We start from the raw sequence: 24,269 nt of genomic DNA on the forward strand, positions 1-24,269 counted from the left end.
TAAAGTGCATGTGCTTATAGCTCTTATGTAACTGTAAAATCAAATTATGTAAAAGTACAGAATCCAATAACATTCTTAAAATTAATAATATTACTTTAATTAATCCTTCTTTTTATGTGACATTTTTGCAGACTTTCCCCAAAACAGATCTGTTGCTTGACAATGAATCTCAGGGTAGTGGAGTTTTCCTTCCTGAGCTGGATGAACCTGAGTACTGCAATGCTCAGAACACTGCTCTTTGGGAATTGCATGCACTGAGGGTAAGAGCCCCCCCCTCCCCTTTTTGTGAGGGCTTTTTCAGTTTTTCCCCCAAGTAGTTATAATTGCCAGAGAACTTAACATATTTTGTTTTGGGACTGCCTTTCATAGAATTCCTGTCTAAATACTGTACATTTCACTTTGCTCTTACTATTAAGATGTTGAGATGCATTTTCTAAGGAAGCAGAAAGTGATTTCAGTATTGTGGGGTGAGATTTCTTGAAGTCACTCCCTGACACTATTCAGAATAGAAGATATGTTATCAGGCACATTTGTATTGGGTCTTATTCAGGGGGACTTCCAGAGGCCTGCGGCCCGCCAGTTTCAAGAGGGTTTCACCTACGTTGTGATCCTACAGTGCGGACAGCAGCAGCATTATAGTGGAAATATATTTTAGGAAACCTGTTGTAAACTAACTTTTTTCACTCTGAAAGAGAAATTGCCTTTTGATTTTTCTTTTCATACTGTAAAAGCAAGACTAAGCTACTTCAGTGAACTTGGTCATCAAACAGATTTGTGTTGGAATCTTGTAAGCAAAGATACTGTTTTTTTCTGTAGGTATGTGGTTGTAATGAATTACATATGCATGTGTGGTTTTTTAAAAAAATTAATGTTTATTAAAGTATAGCTAGTATCTTATAAAATATTGACCCGTGCAAAATATGGTTGTCCTGTTTCCCCTTCAGCGACATTACCATCCTATAGTGCAAAGATTTGCAGCTCACCTCATCGCTGGAGCCCCTTCCGAAGGCTCGGAAGCACTCAAACCAGAGTTGAGCCGAAGGTAGTATTAGCATTGCCTTATCATAGAACTGCAAATTTCAGTTCATAGCTGTTTTGACTATGAGAAGTCTGTTCTACAAAGTAATAGATTTCAAAATGTAAAGTGCTGGTTGGTTATCTGGACTTGGTCCACTTCATATTCCTGAATTATTCCAAAGAGAAAACATTGCTGACTGTGATTTTGTTAGTTTGTTTTGAGTAATTACTTAACCTTTTTTTTTTTGGTCATAAAACGTTTCACACATACAGGTAAGTAGAAAGAATAGTGAATCCCCATATGCTCATTACTTAGGTTCAACATTTAATAAGATGATGCCATATTTGCTTTATGTGAAGGTCCATGAGTCCATCCACAGAACCTTTTTTTTTCCCCCTCCAAATGGTTCTGCTAGGACAAGAAAGGGAGAAGTGAGGAGGGAGAGAAAAGAAGTGCTTTGAACACTGCCACCCAGAAGGGAGCAGTTTCTCTCCTTGGCCCTCATAGCCATCTCTGTTCAGTGCCCCCGACCTGTGAGAGTTTGGACTGGCACTTCCAGCATTCACCTTACACGCTTCCAAATGGGGAAAAGCGTCCTTCTAAAAGAAGTTTCTTTTCCCACAACTTTTTGATCTGAAAAAAATTCGTACAGAGAAGTTGAAACAGTAGTAATTATCGTTTTTTCCCCCACAAAGTCAACTAGGAAATACTTCAGTTATACAGAAAAGAAGAGAAAATGGTATGACACCCTTGTATTATTCCCATCACTCAGAATTAATATTTTGTTGCAGATTTTTCCCCTCCTTTGCAAGCCCACTGGTTTCTTTAAATCAGAGATCACAGACAAGTGACCTGTAGGCAAGATTTTCTGGCCTCTTCAGAGTTTGAACAAGAATCTAATTGGTTGGTATCTTTTAAATATTGGAAGAATTCGCCAAAAATCATTTCCAGCTTCTCTTGAAATACTGAGAGGTTTGATGAAACAGGTCTATATTTTTACAAGGCAGTAGTCAGATGTATCCCTCTCTAAATGAGACATATATTGTAATTTCCTGTAAACCCTTTTCCTTCTGGGTAGGATAGAGATAACCTTTGCTCTTATTAAATAGTAAAATGGCCATTTACTTCTTTCATCCTTCATACTTCCCACCTGTACCCTGGCTTTGTTTTTCGAAAGGAAAAGGAGAAAATGATTCTTTGTCACTTCTTCACAATCCTTTTCTGGTATGTTTTTGTCAGAGATCTTCACCATTTGCCTCATTTATGCCAGAGGTTTCCTTTTCTGGAGGAAGTTGAATGGATTATCCCAAAGGCTTGAGAAGGGAGACTCTTGATGGGCTTCCCCTGGGGAGTGGAGCTTGGGATGTGAGCCTGATTGCATCCCTTGCCAATCTCCTTTGGAGAATATGAACCAATCTCAGATCATTAAGGATTCATTTACATGCATGGGTATAGACATTTATTCTGTCCTGATTGGCCTCTCCTTGCTTTCAATCCAGACAAACAGCTGAAGGGTTGAGCTGATTGAAATCCGTGGAAGGTGACTCCATGCCTATGCTCTCATGACTGACTTACACTTAGTTGCATATCGTTCACATAACTGGTTGAGTTGGGATTTGATCATATTGAGCTTGAGGGCTTTTTGCTCAGCCTTTTTGTCCAGACCTATATTTCTAAATGTATACCAGACCTCTCTGAGGTGGATTTAGTTGGATAATGATGTCATAACATGGGGATTTAGGATTTATTTTATATACGTGTGTTTTGTTGGTTTCCAAAGAAAACAAAAACAATAATTAGAAAAGATATACGCATTCTTATGTTCACTGCCACATTATTTACAATAGCCAAGATACGGAAGCAACCTAAATGCCCACCAATAGATGAATGGATAAAGAAGATGAGGTATATATACACACAATGGAATATTACTCAGCCATGAAAAAAAGAATTAAAGCTTGCCATTTGCAACAACATGGATGGACCTAGAGGGGATTATGCTAAGTGAAATAAGTCAGAGAAAGACAAATACTGTATGATTTCACTCTAAAAAACAAAACGAACAAACAAAACAGAAACAGAGCCATAAATACAGAGAACAAACAGGTGGTGCCAGAGGGGAGGGGGTTAGGAGGAGGAGAGAAATAGGCGAGGGAGATTAAGAGGTACAAACTCCCAGTTGCAAAATAAATGTCACAGGTATGAAATGTACAGTGTGGGATATATAGTCAATAATTATACAATATCTTTGTATGATGACAAGTGGTAAGTAGACTTATCGTGGTGATCATTTTGAAATGTATAGAAATATCAAATCATCACTATGTTGTGTAACAGGAACTAACAGAGTTGTAGGTCAATTTTACTTCAAAAACAAACAAACTCATAGAAAAAGAGATCAGGTTTGTGGCTACCAGAAGGGGGAATTGGATGAAGGCAGTCAAAAAGTACAAACCTCCAATTATAGGATAAATAAGTACTAGGGATGTAATGTACAACATGATAAATATAATTAAACTATTGTATGTTATATATGAAAGTTAAGTGAATAAATCTTGAGTTCTCATCAGAAGGAAAAACTTTTTTTCTATTTCACTAATTTTGTATCTATGTGAGATGATGGAGGTTCACTAAACTTATTGTGGTAATTCATTTCATGATGTATGCAAGTCAGATCATGCTGTACACCTTAAACTTACACAGTGCTGTATGTCAATTATATCTGAATAGAACTGGAAGAAAATAAAACTGGGACAAAGAAGATTTTAATGAGAAAAAAGAAACAAAAACAAAAGCAGGATTATGTTATATCTAGGTTTAGAATAATGAGTACAATCTAATTGTTTTCTCTGTGTACAGTCTAATTCTGTGGGTACAATCTAAATATTTTCAAGTTACACAGATATGATGGTGTCTTTACTTTTCTTATATTTGTGATTATAGCTCTCCTGCAGAACTTTTTGAGGCTTATAGCATGGCAGCAATGACATTCAATCCTCCTGTTGAATCTTCAAATTCCAAAAGGAAGGTATGTGACACTTTTCATTATTTTTTTTAAAGGATGAAATAAAAACTAAATTAATATGTCTCTTAATACCTGATTTCAACTTGCTTGTTTCGTGCTAGGAGTTGATGGTAGGATAGATTTCTGGGGTTGGAATTCTATAGAGACAGTCAGGAGACTGTTTCATTCAGTGCAGGATATGGCTGATATGTCCAAGACCTGACCCAGCACCTGTCGTTATTTTTCATGTGTTAGTTTGGTGTCAGCTGTTGCCATTTTTAACTTTGCTCACGGCTTGGCTTTTGCTTATGGCATAAGCAAACTTTTAACTCATACTTTTAATATTTTTTCAGGATAAAGTTTTACAAGGGGATTCATTTTTAAGTGAAGAGATAAGTCAACTAATCAAAAGACATTGTAGTGAAGTTGCTACTCAGTCGCCTCTGGATTTCACCAAATATTTGGAAACATCAGTACGGTAATAGAAAAATGAAAAGTCGGGACTTTTGTTGTATATTTGTGTGTTTGTGCAGATGCACATAAAGATATATTGTTAATTTAGGACCTTCTCTTGAGGAGGAAGAATTATCCTTTGTGTGGCACAGGGTTCTGCCCCAATTCTGAAAATATGCACAGGAAAATCAAGACCATGAGATTGCTTTCTACCATTCAGTTACTCTTTATAACCAAATACTTTTTAATAACGAAATAAGTGTTTTTTTATTGTACCACCATGATGGAAGTGAGAAACATTCTAAATTTGAGTGTATATATTTTTATGAAAATTTTTGAGAAAAGAAAAAATAGCTTGCAATTGGATACCAGGTTCTTTGGCTCTTACTGGACGATATGCTTCAAGAAGTAACCTAATTTGGCATTTGTGAAAAAGAATGCTCATCATGGCTACTTTCAAAGAAAGTTTGAGTGTGATTCTAGTCTCTTTGAAGTTCGTCGCATTTTCTGACATGCTCTGGAGGGTGATGGTGGAAAAAACCAAGTCTGAGACTTTCTTTACCATTCTGTTTTAAGGATAAAGGGTACCCAGCGAGGGGCTTTTTTTTTTTCTCCCTTCATTTTTTTTTTAACAGATGAAATGCCTATTCTTATGAATATATTAAAAAGCAGTATTTTATGTGACAGCTATTGCCATATTCTAGGAATGGCTTATGAAATAAGTGTTTTCATGACCAGGTTATAAATATCCTCTACTGTGAATAGCTGAATAAAACAGCTGCATTTTTCTGCTTTCTAGTGAGCATTTTAAAAAATGCACAGCAGTCCAACTAAGTAGATCTATTTCTTCAAAGCTGTAGAAGCCAAATATTTTGGCCTAGGGTAGTGCTTAAAGTTCTTTTTTTTCTCATGAAGTAAATGAAAATAGAATGTTCCTTTATCATTCCAGCAGAGTGGGGAATATCAGCTTAATGACACATGTTAATCTTTTAGCATATTATATGTGGTTTTAAAAAGTGTTTTTAAGATCAATTTTTTTAGGCTTGATTATTTAATGGTGAGAAACGTGTGGTTCATTATATAAATACTTGCTTTTAATGCACTTTTTAGATATTAAAGTTCAGGAATGTTATGAATATTTGTTTAGATGACCAAGGGGTCTTTTGCCGTTGGAGCACAAGTGACCAGTACATGTCACAAATCATTTATTTTCCAAACATATACAAATACATTTATATTTCACGTTGGCAGCAAAAACTATAGTTTAAATGAAAAATCAATTTTAAAATAAAAATTCATCAACTATTTCACACTTGTATTATGCTTTTAACCTTGTTACACATAAGCGAATCACAGTGGGACCATATAATTATACATCTTGTATTTGAATATCCTATATGAATTTGAGGATGAAACATTTGTGCACTAACTTCTGTAGCCTTGTACTGATGAGTTTCATTTTCAGAACTAAATATTATAGTCATTAATAATAACATACACCCTGAGGCTATAATAAACTACAGCCTCGATGTCTGTTTTTTTAATATTTAAAGATAAATATTGAGCACCTACTATGTGCTTAGCACTGTGCTACGCACTTAAAAGTGAAGTCGGGTAATAACAGGCATAAGACGTAGCCTCAGTCTTCCATGCCCTTGCATGTTGAGTCAGAGCATTCACACATTTTTTTGAACACAACATTACCCAATTCAGTGTCAGAGTGAGTTGTTTCAAAGTTCAGAGACCTGTATCATCTGAAATAGGGAAGGTTTCAGAGGCCTGCTGGATGGCAGACTTGAGCATAGTATGTTTTGTATCTAAGAGATGTGTACGAACAGCTTGGTAATCATGGAGATTCAGCATTTCAAAAACACTCAGGTATTCCTGTCAGAATCCTTAGCCATCATGCAAGGACTGCATTTAGGAAGTTGATAGGAAGAAATGGCAGAGAACATATAAATTGTTAACAATGTACTGTATCATGTTGACCCAAGTTTGGGCTTTGTGTAAGAGGCAGTCTCCTTTTCTAACAACTTTTTGGAGGGTCCAGGTATTCTCCTCTTCTTGCCTTGCTGCTGATTTAAGAGAAGCAACTAAAAGTGTTTGAGGCAGCCCGCTAGAGAGCTCTTTCCGTGTAGGCTGCCTCTCACTATGCCAAGTTCAAGATCAGACACCAGCCAGGAAAATCCTCCTTACTGGCATGGGAGCAGAGTTGTGGAGCTTTGTGGTTTAGTTAATTCAGTTTTACCAGGCCAGTACGCAAGCTCTGATTACTTTCCAGAATTAAGCAAGGCCTTCGGGTGTCTGGCAGAAGAGGAGAGGTCTACAGAGGTACTAGAAAGGGAGAGAACAGAGGAAGGGGAAGATGTGTTTAAAAAAAAAAAACATACGGAGCCATAGGGGAGGCCCCCTTTCATTAGTGAGCCTCCAGTGTCTCCAGAGCCATCATGATGGGATACCTTAGTGTGAAAGTAAATTTGACTTTTGACTCACTTTTGTTGAGTCTAGACTCCATATTTTTCCCCAGCTAGAGAATTTATAAATAACTTTTACTTGGTAAGGATGACACGAAAAGAGACGTTCCTTTAAGAAGGCACTTTCTGCACAAATAATGTTACTTCCTGCAGATTTATCCTCAAACTTATTCTCAACTCCTTCACACCCTTATATAATCTCACGTTAGTTTGCGAAACAAACAGTTACAGAGGAGGTGACTGAGAGGAAGTTAATGTTTTTTCCAGCATCACACATCACATTGGATTCTTGTTCTAATCTTTTCTTGCCAGCGATCATAATCTTAAACGTGGCGCCACCTAACAGAATTCATGCTCCTTTCTGTTATTAGTGAAGCATTTAAAAATACTTTTTTTCAAAATCTTGTAGTAAATACAGTTTGCATATTTGTTTGTTTGTTTATTGAGTGAAGTAGAAAAGAACAGCTTCTTGCTTTGCCAGGCAAAGGGGGCCACAGGGGGTTAATGCCCTCAAAACTGTGTGTCCCGACCTGGAGCGGGTAGTGAGGAGTTTTATAGTAATGGTTCAAAGAGGGCACCATTAGCTCATGGACATTCTGATTGGTTGATGGTGACGTAAGTGGGAGTCAGCATCATCAACCTTCTGGTTCCAACCGGTCTGGGGTTTGCGTGCTTGTGGGCACCATACCCTTCATTTCTCCCACTTGGTGGGGGTTTCAGCCAGCTTGTATTATTTAGATTCTTTTCCACATCGACTTTACTGATGAAGGTTTGCTACCCAAATTTTTAATGGTATGGAAAGTATGAAGTAGTAATGGGTATAGTGTGGGTGACTATTTTAGATGCATTCTAAATGGGATAATTTCTTTCATTTGCTATAGTAATATAACTGTATAATTCAGAGACGATCTAAATCAAAATTTCCTACTTTTGGCAAACACCAGGTTGTGCTGGTTAGCTGTAATAGTAGAGTAGTCCCCCCTAAAGTCCCCAAGACTCAAATACAGCAGAGTATGTCCTTTCACCTCAGAATGAACCATCAAGTTGGGTTGCAACATAGGCCGGAGGTTGGGTTCAGTCACTTGCTAAAACCTAGTCTCCCTTGCAGTCTCAAGGTAAGTTTCAGACTTTGTGCTAAGGGCCATGGGGTGGGGCGCTGCAGGGCTTAGAGTGAAGGCCAAGTGATAAACCTAGTGAGACCGGTCTTGCTTTCCATCTCGCTACTCTGCACAGTTTTCATCTTGACTCTTGCCAGTTAGACCAGTAACCCAATTTTTATGACACAGTGAGCCCAACCAGAGGAAAAAATGCCTCTTAGTTTAGAGAAACTTGATTACGGTTTCTGGAATATTTTAAAAAATGAGGCAGCATTGTACATTTGTTGTAGACTGATTATTTGATTTAAAAAGAAACCTGTAGCACTGTACAAATGACATCAAACTGGAATAGCCTGAATTCTGTTGACAAGCAAATGTGGCTCTTCTAGCATTAAAGCTTTGACTCAGTCAGAACTTCCAGTAACATGAAAGCTGGGCCGTGTGTTTTTAACACTTCTGTTAGCGTATGCAAAGAACTTGGGGGTTGTTTTATTCATTTTTTATGGTGAAAAACTTCTCAAAGCAAAGGTTAGGATTTTTAGTGTGTTTTATAATTTGAAGAAAAACATCTTAAATTTTAATGTCAATAGAAAGATAAAATTTGGATTTTACTTAGAGGAACACCTTTCATTTTAAAAATCATAATTTGCTTCATGCCAAGAATAAGAAGAATCCTTTACACGTACATGATAGTTTTATACAGCAAGGTTTTTAAAATAATTTACATTAAATGGCAAGTTACATGCAATTCTGGCCTGTTTCAGATATCCAGAGCGTACATTTTCTTTTTAGGAGATTTGTCTTCAAATAGTGAGATAGACCAACTAACGCTTCTAATCTGCAAGCAGTATCAAGAAAGCTGTGTATAATAAATATATAGGTACAATGTCAGTACAGACCTAGTAAAATAAATAAACACCAACAATCTACTTTTGCTTTAAAAACATGGTTAAGTTTCTTGTTAAGATGTCACAACTCAGTAGATATACGTTATTCTAACTTCATTTTATGGAAACCAAAAGTCTGTGAATATATAAGCAATGAACATAAAAAAACCCAACATCATTCTGTAGCTAAAAAGAAATACTACAGAATTCACAATGGTACACAATATAGAAACTAAATTGAATTAATTTTTAATGAATCTTATAGGACATATTTACACTTGCAATGCCCAGAATCTTCCAATTCTCAGCCATAAAATGTATGACTAAACTAGCCTGCTTGTTTTCATACCTCTGCATCTTGTTCCCAGTTTTCTAAGTCAGGTCAGCAAACTATGGCCAAATCCAGCCTGCCACCTGGTTTCGTATGGCTCTTGAACTAAGAATAGTTTTTACATTTTTAAATGATTTTAAAAAATCAAAAGAGGAATATTTATTACATGGGAAAATTGTATGAAATTACAATTTCAGTGTCTTTATATAGTTTCTTGGATCACAGCCACATTCATTCACGTGTGTACTGTCTATGGCTGCTTTTGCACTACAGCTGAGTTGAGTCATTGCAGTGGAGACCATATGGCCCATAAGGCCTAAAATATTTGCTGTCTAGCCCTTTACAAAGTTTGTTGACCCTTGTTCTAAGTCAATTATCGCAAGGTTAGCAATGGTTTTTCCAACTGTTGACACATGTGAAGTGGCAGTCTGCTGGGCTTCTTTGCTTCATCAGGAAACTGGTTGCTAGCCAGCCCTGTGCCATTTTGCTTGACCTCAGTGTGGACCTCATATTGCAAGTTCAGAAATCATCAATTTCCAGTTTAAGTCTAATGAAAATAAGGAAGTTATATTTGTTTCCATCATGTTCATTCTTGACTTTATAACTTCTTGCCCAAAGATCTTCACCTGTAAAATTGTATACATAGGCTTGTTAGTCTCTTTAAAGTGAAGGAGCAGAAATGTTCATAGTGTAGCAAGGTTTAAGGTTGTTCAACCAACAGAAACCCAAGCTCTGGTGACTGGGTTTGGGGGAGAGACTATTTCCTATAAACTCACAGTGGTAGAACATGATGTTCCTGGGAGGTGGAACATTAGGCTATTTCTGCCCTGGAACATCACATTCTTTAGAAAGATTTTTTTTTAAAAAACCATAATTAAACTGTTCAGCTTTAAAAAAAAAAAAAAGGTGGACTTCTGTCAACTAGTTGAGTAAGTTAATTATTTGTTTAGAAATTCTTAGATTATCATTAGGAGGTAACTTGAAACTTTAGAGGTGAATATTTCAGAAAAAATAACATGAAATATATCACTCAGAAAGCAATAAAAATGTTAAACTTTTTTTCTTACGAGCATATACAGAAAGGCCCTTCTTTTTTCACAAATGCTTTCTTCGAAACACCATTTGTAAAATTAATAACATGGGATCTGTATTCCCATAGATGCACCAATGGCTATTACTATTATATCAATGGCTATTTTTATTTTATTTTTTAATTAAAAATATTTATTTATCTATTTATTTATTTGTCTGCGCTGGGTCTTAGTTGCAGCACAGGGATCTTTGTTGCCGTGTGCAGGATCTTCAGTTGCAGTATGTGGGATCTTTTAGTTGCAGCATTCATTTCTTAGTTGTGGTATGCGGGATCTAGTTCCCTGACCAGGTATCGAACCTGGGCCCCCTGCATTGGGAGTGCAGAGTCTTAGCCACTGGACCACCAGGGAAGTCCCTCAATGGCTATTTTTAAAGAGCTTCCCCAAGTTTAGTGACAGATGTGAGGTCAATTGACTGATTCTGAATATCTGCTTACTATAGGAAAATTGAGTCCAAAGGCAATCATCTCAATCACCACCACCCTCCCTACGCTCCTAAAATATAAGCAACTAGTAATGCTCATTATAGCAGGCACATTATTTTAAAGTCAAATTTCTAGTGGAGTTGTATTCTTACGTACTTATTAATCTTCTGGCACACTGAGGGCTCTTTATGTGCAGAGTGTAATTTCACTCTGTCATTACGGAGGTTATAATAGAGAGGTGTGCATAACATTATCACACCTGTGATTTATTTGATGCTAGGTTCTTGATATGGAAAACAATATTTGAAATTTTGATCACTGTCTTTATTGTGTGCTCACACACCCACTACCACTGTCACTTTCCAAAAGTTGGAGAGGCTTAGCATGGTACTTAGTCCTAAAGCTCACTGGGCTTTCGGAGACACTGCCTGTCTCGGTGACACTGTGGCAGGAAAGGAAGTGAGTCTGAACTTTAAAAATGGGATACCAGAGGTCCCGCAACAGAAAATGGGCGTTGAGCCTTCTCAGAGTCTGGAACGCCCGGGGCCTCACTATTCTCTGCATATTCACTATCATCTGATGCTGTGTGATGTGGATTGCTGCCGTAGAGCCGAGATTTCTTCCTGATGAGTCTTTGCTTACAGAACCTAAAAAGCCCTGACCCAAGATAATGGGATGTGCAGAAGTTCTGGAGGAGGCAGTTTCCTGTATTTGGCCTCGTCTGTTTTGAAAGAGCTTTCTTTGTAAGTGTATACGGGGCACCAGTTGTTTTAGGAGTTGCTCCTTAAACATCGGCTCAATGTATCAGCCTTCTTTGGGGCTGTTATAAGTCACATTTGGCCCTGTCAAGAGATATTAATAAATTCTTTAATTATGAGCTTCTACAAATATCTGATTGTGATGAAGACAGATGATGCAGCTCTGTAGTATAAGCAACAGTGCCTTCACTGTGCAGGTGGTCTCGAGAATTTTAAATCTTAGAACTGTGATGGAACAGGTGAAAGGTGGGCGTTAATAATCCCTTGGGTTCATTAAGAAACTAAATGAAAAGAAGAAATCTATGTTTGGTTTCCTCACATGCTTTTTCTTTTTTTAAATTCAGGTTCCATATAGTCTGTTTTAAGACAGAATGAAATTTACTCTGTATGTGAATACCAAGCAGTAAGCTGGCAACCAAAGGCATGATTTACCGCAGGCTGTTATGTCATTTTGCTTTCTTTTTAATCATTACATCCTGGATGCCAGATTTTCATTTTTTAATTGAGGCAGAATAAGTTGAGGTTGTTGAGAGTAAATCAGTCCTAAATTAGAAGAACATCAAACTAGAAATCCAAAGGAATAAAAGCTGAGTGGCCCATAGCAGCCCTTCAAGAATGTTCATGTGAGTTACCAGTAATTAAGACAGTTCTGTGTCTGATGAAATAAGGCTGTTGTAGTTTGGGCAAGTTTGTTGTCCTCTTGGGGCCTTTAGTTATCTACAAAATAAGGAGATCTAAAATTATCAGTGCTGGAGTGATGTGTGTCTTCAGAGCCCTTTTCCTGCAGGGTCCCATTCCTACCTGCCTCAGGGACATCCTCCTCTTGGAAAAGACAAACGACAGTGTACAGACTGTGTCTTACAAAGTAGTGTAAGTTGACCCCCCCGTTTCAGAACAGTGCAATGACTCAGAATACCTGGGTAAAATGTGCTACCCTTGCTCACTGTCGATAGTCTATCGTGTCACTGGAGGACAAGCCGCCCACAGGTTTCTCCTCCTTGTTTTGGACATTTTCGGAGGCCAAGACCTGAGAAGGTGATGTGAGTCCTCGGGGCTGTTTAGTCGACTTGGTGAGCTTCTTGAGTTCGCTTGCAAAAGAGATGCCTTTTCTTTTGTCTTCTCGGGATGCCTGTGGAAAACGAGAATCTTCCATTGGTATTAGGTTAAAGCCAGGGTCCCCAATCACATGACACTATCAGAAAAAGCCCTTTCCTGTTCCCTTTCTAGTAAGTAGAGCTTTGGAAAGCAGGGCTGAGGGATTCCCCTCTCAGGACTGTGGAAGCTCAGAGGGGAAGACATTTCTTTCCACACACTGAAAACAGCCAAACAACATTCTTCCGACTAATTTCCTTGACTCGGGAACTTTCTCCTAGATTTCACTAGCTCCTGAGTTTGATTACACTGTAGTTATGAATATCAAATAATTTGTGAAGAGAGAAAAATAACCTTGCACTTTACCTGCACTTGTTCCTTTAGCTTAAGGATGAATTTTCCTGCACCTTTCCACCTGCTTTGAGCTTGAAAAACACACTCCTGATCCAAAAGGACACGCTGGGAGGACTTTGGGGTAGAAGACTTCCTGTTGGCAGTGTCTTTCACCACCTCTTCCAAAAGCACATAATCACCCGGGTTCGGGTTGCTCAAGATGCTATAGGAATATTTGGCTTTGCATAAGGTCTGAAAGACAAGTTATGATCAACTGAATAAAGACACACTATCTCCAACACCTGCTTCACTGTAGATGAGACTTTGAGGTGGGAAAATACCAGACTTTAAGAGATGGAGGGGGTCTTTCAGATCATGTCATCCCACTTCTCATTATACATTGTCGTAGTTGTAGCTAGCTTATAGGAACTTTCCCACATTGCCTCATTTAGCTTCACAACCGTCCATGATTTAGGTGTTACTCTGCCCATTTTTCAGACAAGGAAGTTTAAGCATACAGAGGTCAGGCAGATTCCAGTGGATGCACAGCTAGTAAGTAACAGAAAAAAGACTTGAACTGGATTTTCTGCCTCCACCAAAGCTGGTAGAGATGGAAGGTCATGCAGACCGTGAGGGACAGAATCTTGACCCTCGGGAGCCTCTTTGTTCCACGAGGCTCCCTCTTCATCTCAGAGTCTTAGATGTTAGAACTTACCTGGTCTCACTTCTCATTTAGTACAAGATTATCTTTCATTTATGCATTTATTCACTCATCACATGTTTAGTGAGGGCTTACTATGTCCCAGATACTGTATATAGTTTGGGGAGTTCAAGGTCTATTAAAGAGGCTAATATTAACCAAACTATCATGCAATAAGAATAGCAAATAGCACTTAAGTAGTGTTTGCCATGTGCTAGGTGTTGTAATAGGCGAATGTGCTTTACATATATTTACTTAATCTTCACAATAACTCTATAAGGAAAGTGCTAATGTACTATCTCCATGTTATCTGCATGGTAGCTTAGCACATGGTGTTGTGCTGGAGTCCACTGGAATCAGATGTGGTGGGAGGATTTACAAGATAGAAACTGGCAAATGCTACAAAATCAGGGCCTTTTTTTTTTTTTTTTTGAAGCGAGCCAGTTTACCAGCACACCAGTGTAACTAAGGCACAGATGGTTCAATAACTTGTCCAAGCTCTCAGAGCTAGTAAGAAGTAGAGCTGGGATTTGCACCTGGAGCAATCTGATCTAGAGTCTGGTAACTGTTACGCTATCTTCTCAAGTGAGTGTTTAATAAACGCAAACCATAACAGGGCTCCAAAAGAAGGAAACAGTTCTCTGAAGCCATGTACACAGAGAAGCATGACCAGAGGAGGGGAGAGGGTGAGAGGAGGCCTCCTCATGTCCTCTGAAGGATCCCTGAGAGATGGCCATTAAGTATTGGCTTAGGCCTTTCTGGGATGATGACGTTCCCGCTCTGCAGAGCCACCTTCTAGATCCATTATTGAGGCTTCAGAGAGAGCCTGACTCACAGTAGGTACTGGGCAAGTATCGTTGAAGGAATCAGTATTCCCCAGCCTTAAGAGGCACACTCTCCCTTGTCAGGTCCCCTTTGTTCTAAAACCTCATTCACAAAGGGAGCTGAAATCGGATTTGTCCCAATAGTTCACACTGAGGACAGGACTGAGGGGAGGAAGGGGAGGCCTTCACCTGCTGAATGACGTCCTGCGCAGTGCTGACGCGGGGCGCCTTGATGACTGTCCGCGGCTGCTCGGGAGAAACGTCGTGCACTTGGACAAAGAAACTCTCCTCCTCTGAGCTCAGGATCATCTCCTTGTCATCTTGAACGATGCTCTTCTCTTCCAGGTTCTGTGTTAAAAAAGAAGAAAAGTCTGAGTAGATGGTAAGATGATGTAGAATAAGGAAAGAAAAGCCCAGCAAAAATTTGACATGGGTCTTGGTAACGTGGAAACAACATCTTAGCTTTATATTCCATACGCTAGTTACTATTTCATAAACTATTCTAAAAGGATTTACATCTCTTCTTAGAGGAGGAAAGTACTGTAAGTTTCTGCTGATGTTGACACGCTGATAAGGTTTGGTCCAGAACAAGCCAGTAGATCTGCTCCTATTAGCTGTGGATTTTGAGTCCAAATCAGCTAGAGATAAATTTGTAAAAAGACAATATGCCATTTTGCCAATTACTAAAAGCCAAATAAGAACACAATAAATACATGTAAGAGAAATCTACCCATTCCCCCACAGACCTTGAGCACTTAAGAAATGCTAGACATCTGAAACGTAAAACATGCAAAATCGGCATTCAGGCAGGCTGGATGAACAAAACCCACAGTGGAAAGGCTAAAACAATGACTGGAAGTAAGTCACATCGAAAGGAATATTGACAAAATTCTCAATAATTATGAGAATTGGTCCTCAGGTTAGATGGCTTTTGGTGCGCTGGCTTTCAGTGAATTTTACATATATAATTATATATTACATACACAGATATATCTATAGACATGTATCTTTTAAAAAATTTTCAAGCGGTAAGGAAATATATCAATAAAAAGGCAAACTTCCCATTTCTACCTTTTTTCTTTTTCTCTTCCACCTCTCCCATCTCATTCTCCACAAAAAAAACCCACTGTTATTAGGTTGCATATCCTTTTAACCATCTGCTATGGAAATACAAATGTATTTTTGTATATGTGAATAAATATATACAAAGAAACCCTGGAATTATGTGAATTTAGATATAATGTGATCGTCAAATGGCCCCTGTCAAATGAGGTTATGTAAAGCTGTCTTCCGCAAGGGGGAGGCAAGGCAAGTGAGCAGTAGGGAACCCCATCTCAGGAAGTGAGGATGTGGCAGGAAGGCCCTCCAGTCCTCAGCATTCTAGCTTAATCTCAGATCAGGCCACAGAAATGGTGCTACCTAACCAGAAGACTCCAAGAATCACTGTCATTGTCCTGGAAAGTCCAGCCAGCCCCAGGACCTAGAATAGTCCCCACTGATTTTAAAGTCAAAATGGACAACTGTCACCAGGTGGCGCCAAACTGTAGCCAGGACCAGAAAGGACTGGCTCCTGGGGCTTCTCACCAACCAGGCACACAGCCTCGCCCCAATCATTTCATTAAGCTTGCAGTCGTGGTCCCTAGAATTTACACAACTGAACTGTTTTGACCCCATTCATCATATTATGCGTGAAGGGGAGAGAGCCATTGTCTATTTTTATTACATAAAATGAGACTGTACTCTAGTACCTATGTTATTCTATAACTCCTTTTTTCTCTCCACTTAAAAGACTGTGAGGGCTTCCCTGGTGCCGCAGTGGTTGAGAATCTGCCTGCCAATGCAGGAGACACGGGTTTGAGCCCTGGTCTGGGGAGATCCCACATGCCACGGAGCAACTGGGCCCGTGAGCCACAATTACTGAGCCTGTGCGTCTGGAGCCTGTGCTTCGCAACGAGAGACCGCGATAGTGAGAGGCCCGCGCACCGCGATGAAGAGTGGCCCCCACTTGCCGCAACTAGAGAAAGCCCTCGCACAGAAACGAAGACCTAACACAGCAAAAATAAATAAATAAAAAAGAAATAAACGAGAGAATAAATATTATTAAAAAAAAGACTGTGATCATCATTTCATGTCAGTTCCTAAAGATTTTGCATAATATGTCATTGCATTGATTATAATATATTTAACCAATCGGGGAGTGGGGTTCGGTGCTAATTCACATGACATAATTTATAATCTCAGGGTTCTGAAAGCTAGGATGTAAGTAAGCAAGACAAAAAACAAAAAAGTTCTAAGTTGCCACATAAAATATCCCAATGACCATGCACTGGGAAATACTTCTAAGAGCACTCCTTAGAGCTTTACTCAGAGCTTATTAATGTTTAAGCCGTTTTCAGCCACATCAGAAGCCATAGATTATGACCATAACAATAACCTTCATTTGCATATTCCTTTACAGTCTACTAAGCATTTCTCTACATATTGTCTACATGTTTGGCATGAGTCTCACGATAATCTTTTTGAGTCAAGCAGGGTAGTTCCTCTCATAGATTTTACAAATTAGGGCATAGAGGTTTACAGAATTCAGATGAGCCATTGAAGGTCATCCATCTAATTTGTGTCAGAGCCAGGTTTGTCTGACTTCAAATCCAGCAGGTGTCAGAGGACAGCATATTGACCATAGGAAGATACCTAACAGCTTGAGAGCCCAGAAGACAAGAAAATCATAGAAGGCAGGCAGGTAAGACCAGAGGTAACAGACTGCAGCTTCATGGGCAAACTGCTTATGTTACTAGTTCCACAAAGTAACTAAATGGAAATACTTATAGCCCAAATCTATCAGCTATGCCAGTGTCCGCTTGCATTCAATGCATGCTGAATTCATTTCGTCAATCAGTAAATTTGTACTGTGTGTTGCTGTGCAGCCGGTAAGCCTAGATACATGAAATATGATGTTATCTTTTGAGATGTACTTCAGTCATTTCGAAACTCTTCTCCCAACAAAGGCATATAAAGGAGAACTTGCTGTACTGTATTCATCAGAAAATGCTTCCCCTCTAATTTCTCCTCCTTTTTTCAAAATGCTTCTGTTCCACCAGCCTTTATTAAACATTTGTTCCCGATGTCTCTATTGCCTGCTGTCATATACATTTTTTTTTTTTTTTTTTTTTTTTGCGGTACGCGGGCCTCTCACTGCTGTGGCCTCTCCCATCGCAGAGCACAGGCTCCGGACGCGCAGGCTCAGCGACCATGGCTCACGGGCCCAGCCGGTCCACGGCATGTGGGATCCTCCCGGACCAGGTCACGAACCCGTGTCCCCTGCATCAGCAGGCGGACTCTCAACCACTGTGCCACCAGGGAAGCCCTGTCATATACATTTTAAGTTGCATATGGGGCACCCCTTACTCCTGGTCCTTCCAACCATGTGATGAAGTTCCAAGGCAACACTCAGCAGGCTGCCCATGTTTCCTCCTGCTCACCACCTCCCACAGTGCGTGTGGGAGAAGCCACGGAGACTGATGCAACTCCAGCCTGGCCAGCACAGGGTAGTGGAAAGAACACTGACCTGGAAGCCATAAGACTTGAGTGCTGTCTCCTTCTCACCTTGGCATGATCTAACTTCTCTGAACCTGTTTTCTTTGTGTAGAATGGTTTCCATTACATCATGAGATCATTCAAACTAGTGGGTGCTTGAGAGCGTTAAATGCTGTAAGTCATGATGCAAAGATATGGTTTAACAAACTCACTTCTTCACTGAAATTGTCATTTCTAGGATACTTTTTTACATGTGACAAAGACAATTAGAAACAGGAAAAAAATTTAGAGAGAAATTAAAGATGGCTTCAAAAATCCAGCTAAGCCCTCTATTTTCTCATAAAGCTATTATTATTAGAATTGCTTTTCCTCCGTCTTAGTAATTTGTATGTCTGATGGGGAGAGGACACTAGGGAGACAAGTACGTTTCTTTGCTTAAAGCAAGTGTCCTTTTATCATCTAAGGCAATGTTAGGAGGGAAGGCAGTGGCTCTGGTTCCCAGAGGAGATGCTGGAGTTCTGTGGATGCTGCAGGCCACGTTCATAGTTAGGTAGAGAGTGAAAAAGTAACACATGATGCTGAAAATGGGCTCCTTATCTCTACTGTGTCCCAGCAAGCATGGACCAGCAATGGGCGTTTTACCAGCCCAGCTCTATTACATGCCCCAAAGAGTCAGATCATGTGCCTAGAACAGGGCTTGGCACATTTTAGGTGCTCAATAAATATCTGTTTAATCGAATTGTTGAATTGATTCAACTGCTTCATTATCGACTTATGAGGTATGATTGTGTAATGATCTTATATGTCATTTTTTAAAAATCGAAGTAAGTTAGTGGGCTCCTATCAATTTATTAAAAAAAAAAAAAATGTGTTCCATCAGCAAACCCCATCAGGAGCCCAAGAATCTGGAGCTGACGGGCAGTCGTATTGTTTCCGTTATGAGAATGATCATGGGAATATTGTTACAAATTCGGACCAAGGCTGAGAGGTTATTCTTACTTTGTGTAAAGTTATGGAATATTTTCAAAGAAATACTGTTATTTCACGTATTAGCACAAAACATTTTGTTAGCTAAAACTTGAACAGGCAACAAACCCCCAAACGCAAAATGCCTCCAGGCCTTCCATTACACACTACTGTGACCCTCATAACCATGTCTTCACATAAACAGATAAAACACTGGATGCACCACTGATGACATGCTTAAGGAATCCTTCAGTTCTTTCTCCCTTTGTTTCCTAAGGGATGATTTTTAGACCGAATTTCTGTAACTTAGAGTTAACATTCTGAATATGTGCAGAAGAATAAAATCAATTCTCCACACTTACTTAAGAAGACTATAAAGCAAGTTGCAATGATAAGAAATTCTGAAGTTGAGGCAGGCGGCTAGTGGTGAGGTGGTGAGTTACATATGAGCTGCTACAATGTAGGCTGCCCCAGGACACACTTACTTCCTGCTGGGTTTTTAAGACAATCCTGCCAACATATCCCTCTTCTGGAAACCAGCTGCTTAAAATCTGCATGATCTCTTCTTCTGGACCAATGGGTCTCTGGAACGGTTGTTTCCTACATTCATTCTTTTCTTTAGATATAAAATATTTTTCTTCCATTAAAAAATAGTCTGTGGCAATAGGTTTGGTGTCTTGATCAATGGTCAGACTCTAAAGAAAAAACAAAGGCAAATTTAGGCACACCTCTGAAGAGTGGGCAAAGGAACAAGTCTATTTTCATGGGGTTCGGATAGGTTTGATGTGCAATTTGTAAGTGAAACCTACCCTGCACCGTTGCATAATTCTTTTTGGAAGATCTAAGAATTCTCTTACGTCCAAAAAGGATTGTTTATGTTCATTCTGGGCAATGACACAATTTATTCATAATCTCCAGACAGTTATAACTATTTTTCCCACTGCTGGAATGAGAGCTCTTACTGAATTAAAAACTTTAGGTTTTTCAATCCGTGAACTTAGCTCTTTGTAATCTTGCAACACAGGACCGAGGGCAAAGAACCTAGTCCAGCTTTTACCAAGATAATCTCCCATTCTCCTTTTGGAAATACTCAGTCATCTGCTAATCTCATCTGGTCTAAGTTCCTGGGAATTCCCCTTTCAGTAAACTCTTTTGGCTGCCTTGGGTCTTTTGGCTGCGTTGCTGCGCGCAGGCTTTCTCTAGTTGCGAGCGGGGGCTACTCTTGGTTGTGGTGCGCTGGCTTCTCACTGCAGTGGCTTCTCTTGTTGCGGAGCACGGGCTCTAGGCACGTGGGCTCAGTAGTTGTGGCGCACGGGCTTAGTTGCTCTGCAGCATGTGGGGTCTTCCCGGACCAGGGCTCGAACCTGTGTCCCCTGCATTGGCAGGTGGATTCTTAACCACTGTGCCACCAGGGAAGTCCAGAGTCACAACCTCTTAATTTTGTTTCATTTTATGATTGAGGCACTGATTGATTCTAAAGCATAATCCAGACACAGTAGGAGAACTTATAAACACTAGCCATCATGATAGTTTCTCTTACTGATGTTTTCTTTCACACTTTTTTCTTTTGTCCAGGTTACCGACAGAGGCTAAACTTGAAGTGAGTGACCAGAGAAGGATGCTACCATCCGGCTTAGATTGAGCAAACATTCTTCTCTTTAGGCATCCCCCCCACCGGCCCCCAACAATGATGCAAGGACCAGAGTCAGCACTTGGCACTGCTGCATCTCACTTGGAGAAGCAGAATGAACTGGGGATGGGGTGGGGGAGCAGAAGATTCTCAAGAAGACTCTGCTCCTCTTACCCCAGCCCTTGGTCTATGGTCGATGCTGGGCTGTGGGTTGTGTGGGGCAAGGCAGCTACTACTACAGCAATAATTCAGGGCACGAAGCTTCCAGGAGCAGGTCAGTCGACACTGTTAGCTGCATGATAGGGCCAGCGTTACTCCCTCCCCAGTCCTGCTTTACAGCTATAGCCCTGTGATTACTCACGTAGGGTGACAGTAATATGCTACTTTTTATGGGTGGTCCGTGGAAATGTTTCCTTACTTTACATCATCATATTTTATAACGTCTCCAAAACCCCAACAGTGCTTTGTGATAGTAGACACCGAAGTTCATGGACGGACTGATTTGAAAAACAAAGCCCCCCAAACCACTTGGTAGTAGCTTCTGTTTGATAATCTATGAAATCTGACACGAGCTGCTTTCTCTGACTTTATGTCCGTTGTAAAATGTTGAGCGAGATGTTAACCTGTGCATAGAGATTCCCCTCAAAGGAGAACTGTTTATTAGCTACAGGTTCAGTTGAACTTACTTGTTGGAGAAGCTGCTTTGCCTTGGTGCCTCCATTTATGGAGAAAACAGCAAAGGGCTCTGGACCTGGGACCCCATGTACTGTGACTCTGTGAATCTGCAAACATTTTCTTTCTTCTGTATTAAACATCTGTCAAGGAAGATCACATGGTTTCTCATTCATTTACATTCTCATATTGTTTCTAGGCTACACCAATACGGAAGTGCTAGTTCTTAGACGTACGTATAGGGACACGTAAATGCAAAACAAGAGCATCCTTTTATAACCAGGTGCATCTGTTTGTGGTTCAATAGGCAATGGTGCATCTTGCTTAATAGCCTAGTAAGAATATGTAGCAGCATACCACCAAAATATTAATTTATTTTAAATAACAGTGTCTCTTTCCATCGTAATTAGGGGACTGATATTATCTGAATTGTATGTCAGTCCTTACTTATGAACAGACATTCAGCAGTGTCTGTCGAGTTCCATCCCTCTTCAGGGCACTGGGCTAGAATTTTGGATGGTAAGATGATAAATAAAATATTCTGGCCCTAAGGAGCTTGCTGTCCAGGCATACAAATAATTATGATACAAAAAGTATTTCTGTTAGGAGGAGTTGGGGAGGTGTATAACTCACAAGTCTTTGAGCAGTTTGTATATTAAGATATATTCATTCATTTAAAATACAAAATCATTTATGGAGGGCTGGCAGTGAATCAGACATTTTGCCTGCCCCTGGGGATTCAGGGAGAAATGGGACATTATCCTTGGCTTCAAGGGCTCCCAGTTGAATAGAACAGCTAGGAGAGAACGTGGACAATTATAAGAAGCATGGTAAGTTCCTTGGGAACCCAGGTTTGGAGGAAATCAGAGAGCACCTCCAGAAAGTGGTTATCATCTGAAGGCCCAGTGTGAATTAGCAGATAAAGAGCGGGACAAGAACATCCCCAATATTGGTATAGCCTGTGTATAAAGCGTTAGAGGTGGCCTAAAGCAAGGCATTCTGGGAACCTCAATGAATTCCGTGAGGTGATGGAGGGGAAAAGGCTGCCTAAGTATTTTGTTTAGCATGCATTTTGTTTTTATTTGGTGTGGGGGAGGAGAGGTTGGCTGTTTTGTTATGCTTGTACAATGCGTTTTTATTATTTAATCAATTTTATTAAGACATGATTTGCATACCATAAAATACATGCATTTTAATTGTATGGCTTAGCCTGCACTATATTTTTAAAAAGTTGAAATAGTTGCCAACATTTATGCCAATCCAGATGTCCTGACAGTCTTGAAAACCAGAATATCTGGCAAAACTGCTTGGCAACAAGCAGCTGGAGCTGAGAGCAGGGTGGCAGCTGTCCCTTTAAATGACCCATGAGCTCTCGGCTTTCCCAGAGTCTCTGCCCAGTCCACATACAAACGTTATCCTGAGAGCAAAGGAGAGCTGAGCAAGAGTTTTTAACAGAAGAGTGACATGGTCAGATTTGAGTTTTAGATAGAACTGTCTAAAAGGCCCTAAAGGAGGACATACAGAGGTGGTCAGACTCACAGGGAGGGGGACCGGTTAGGAACCCACAGCCACAAGCCAGGTGAGAATGAATGAGGGCCAAGATGGTAGGGACGGATAGAGATGAATGGATTTGAAAGATACTAAGGAGACAGATTTATCGAGTCTTACACGGGGGCAGTGAGAGAGAAGGAGAAGCCCAGGATGATCTTCAGCTACTGTCTTGAGCAATGGAAGGTGATGACTTCCAAGGTCAAAGAACACATATTTACCAAGCATATATGCTGCTGCCTGGGATATACCTAGGATGGTATGGTGTGATATAATGGAAAATAAATATCTGGTCTTTGCTCATAGTTCCTGGCACACATCTTCTAAACCCTCGGAATCTCTGGAGTGACGAGAGTTTTCTGTGTGCTGATAAGATGACTTACGGCTGGAGGCCCCTAGATGGCTTCAGGATGGGAGCTGATCACCGGAAAGACCAAGTCATGATTAGATGGTTGGAACTTTCAGCCCCTGCTACTGCTGACTTCAGGGGAGGGAAAGGAGCTGGGAGTTGAGTTAATTACTAATGGCCAATGACTTACTCAGTCATGCCTATGCGAGGAAACACCCATAAAACCCCCTAAGAGACGGGATTCTGAGAGCTTCTGGGTTGTTGAACACATGGAGGTGCTGGGAGGGTGGTGTGTCCAGAGAAGGCATGGAGACTGCTCCCTCTCCCCTCATATCTCACCCTATGTATCTTTTCCATTGGCTGGTCCTGAGTTGTATCCTTGATAATAAACTGGTGATAGTAAGTAAAGCACTTTCCTGAGTCGTTCAGGAGTCATTCTGTGAGTCATTCTAGCAAACTACTGGCCCTAAGGAGGGGGTTGTGGGAACCGCTTGGATTTATAGCTGGCCAGTCAGGAGTACCAGTGACAGCCTGGGACTTGCAACTGGCATCTGAAGTGGGGACAGTGCTGTGGGACTGAGCCCTTAACCTGTGGGATCTGATGCTCAGCCCAGGTAGATAGTGTCGGAACTGAACTGAACTGTAGGACACCAAGCTGGCATCAGAGAGTTGGAGAAGTAGTGTCGAGAAGACACCACACATTTGGTGTCAGAAGTGTTGTGAGGAAGAATGGTTCATTCATGGCATGTGTGGGATCTTCAGCTCTAATAGGTATTGAGGGCAACCAACCCAGAAGTGGACACTAAGCTCTGCCTTGCCTTTCTGAAAGCATCTAATTCTTGCCCTTAGGTACCAGGCAGCCCCGTCCCTGCTTCCCAGTCCTCTGCACCAGGCAGAGGCAATACCTCCCCCTACTTTGGCCAAAGTGCTGTGCTCAACTTCGATCACTCGTTGAAAGGAAAAGGAGGAGAACTTAAGAAAACAAGGTGAGGGACAGAGAAAGAGAAGAAATTGTTGAGCTTAGGGAAAGAGAAGCAGAGGAGAGAGCAGGGCTATTCAGAGGTGGCAGCAGCGGTGGCTAAC

At 40.3% G+C, this 24,269-nt stretch overlaps 2 protein-coding genes across 8 annotated transcripts in view; one reads left to right on the forward strand and one right to left on the reverse strand.

Annotated features, from left to right (window-relative positions):
- Positions 1–21,207, forward strand: part of NOC3L (NOC3 like DNA replication regulator) — a 45,352-nt gene extending 24,145 nt beyond the window's left edge. The window contains exons 18-22 of one of the 2 annotated variants that reach the window (XM_082854132.1): positions 132–260; positions 945–1,042; positions 3,962–4,046; positions 4,376–4,500; positions 20,563–21,207. In XM_082854132.1, coding sequence (XP_082710258.1) covers positions 132–260; positions 945–1,042; positions 3,962–4,046; positions 4,376–4,500; positions 20,563–20,629 — 504 coding nt within the window. In that variant the 3' untranslated portion in view covers positions 20,630–21,207. Of the gene's footprint in view, positions 1–131; positions 261–944; positions 1,043–3,961; positions 4,047–4,375; positions 10,191–20,562 lie in introns of those variants that run through there. The other variant, XM_082854131.1, reaches the window with a different exon arrangement.
- PLCE1 (phospholipase C epsilon 1) overlaps positions 9,840–24,269 on the reverse strand; it is a 316,408-nt gene continuing 301,978 nt past the window's right edge. For 3 of the 6 annotated variants that reach the window (XM_082854109.1, XM_082854105.1, XM_082854107.1), the window contains 5 exons: positions 21,304–21,432; positions 19,473–19,682; positions 14,677–14,835; positions 12,997–13,215; positions 11,626–12,667 (listed from right to left, as the gene is read on the reverse strand). In XM_082854109.1, the coding sequence (XP_082710235.1) occupies positions 12,479–12,667; positions 12,997–13,215; positions 14,677–14,835; positions 19,473–19,682; positions 21,304–21,432 (906 nt within the window). In that variant the 3' untranslated portion in view covers positions 11,626–12,478. Of the gene's footprint in view, positions 9,891–11,625; positions 12,668–12,996; positions 13,216–14,676; positions 14,836–19,472; positions 19,683–21,303; positions 21,433–24,269 lie in introns of those variants that run through there. The other 3 variants (XM_082854106.1, XM_082854108.1, XR_014326723.1) reach the window with 3 other exon arrangements.

This window comes from Leucopleurus acutus (assembly GCF_964270905.1).
Source record: "Leucopleurus acutus genome assembly, chromosome: 14".
In the NCBI taxonomy this organism is placed as follows: Eukaryota; Metazoa; Chordata; class Mammalia; order Artiodactyla; family Delphinidae; genus Leucopleurus; species Leucopleurus acutus.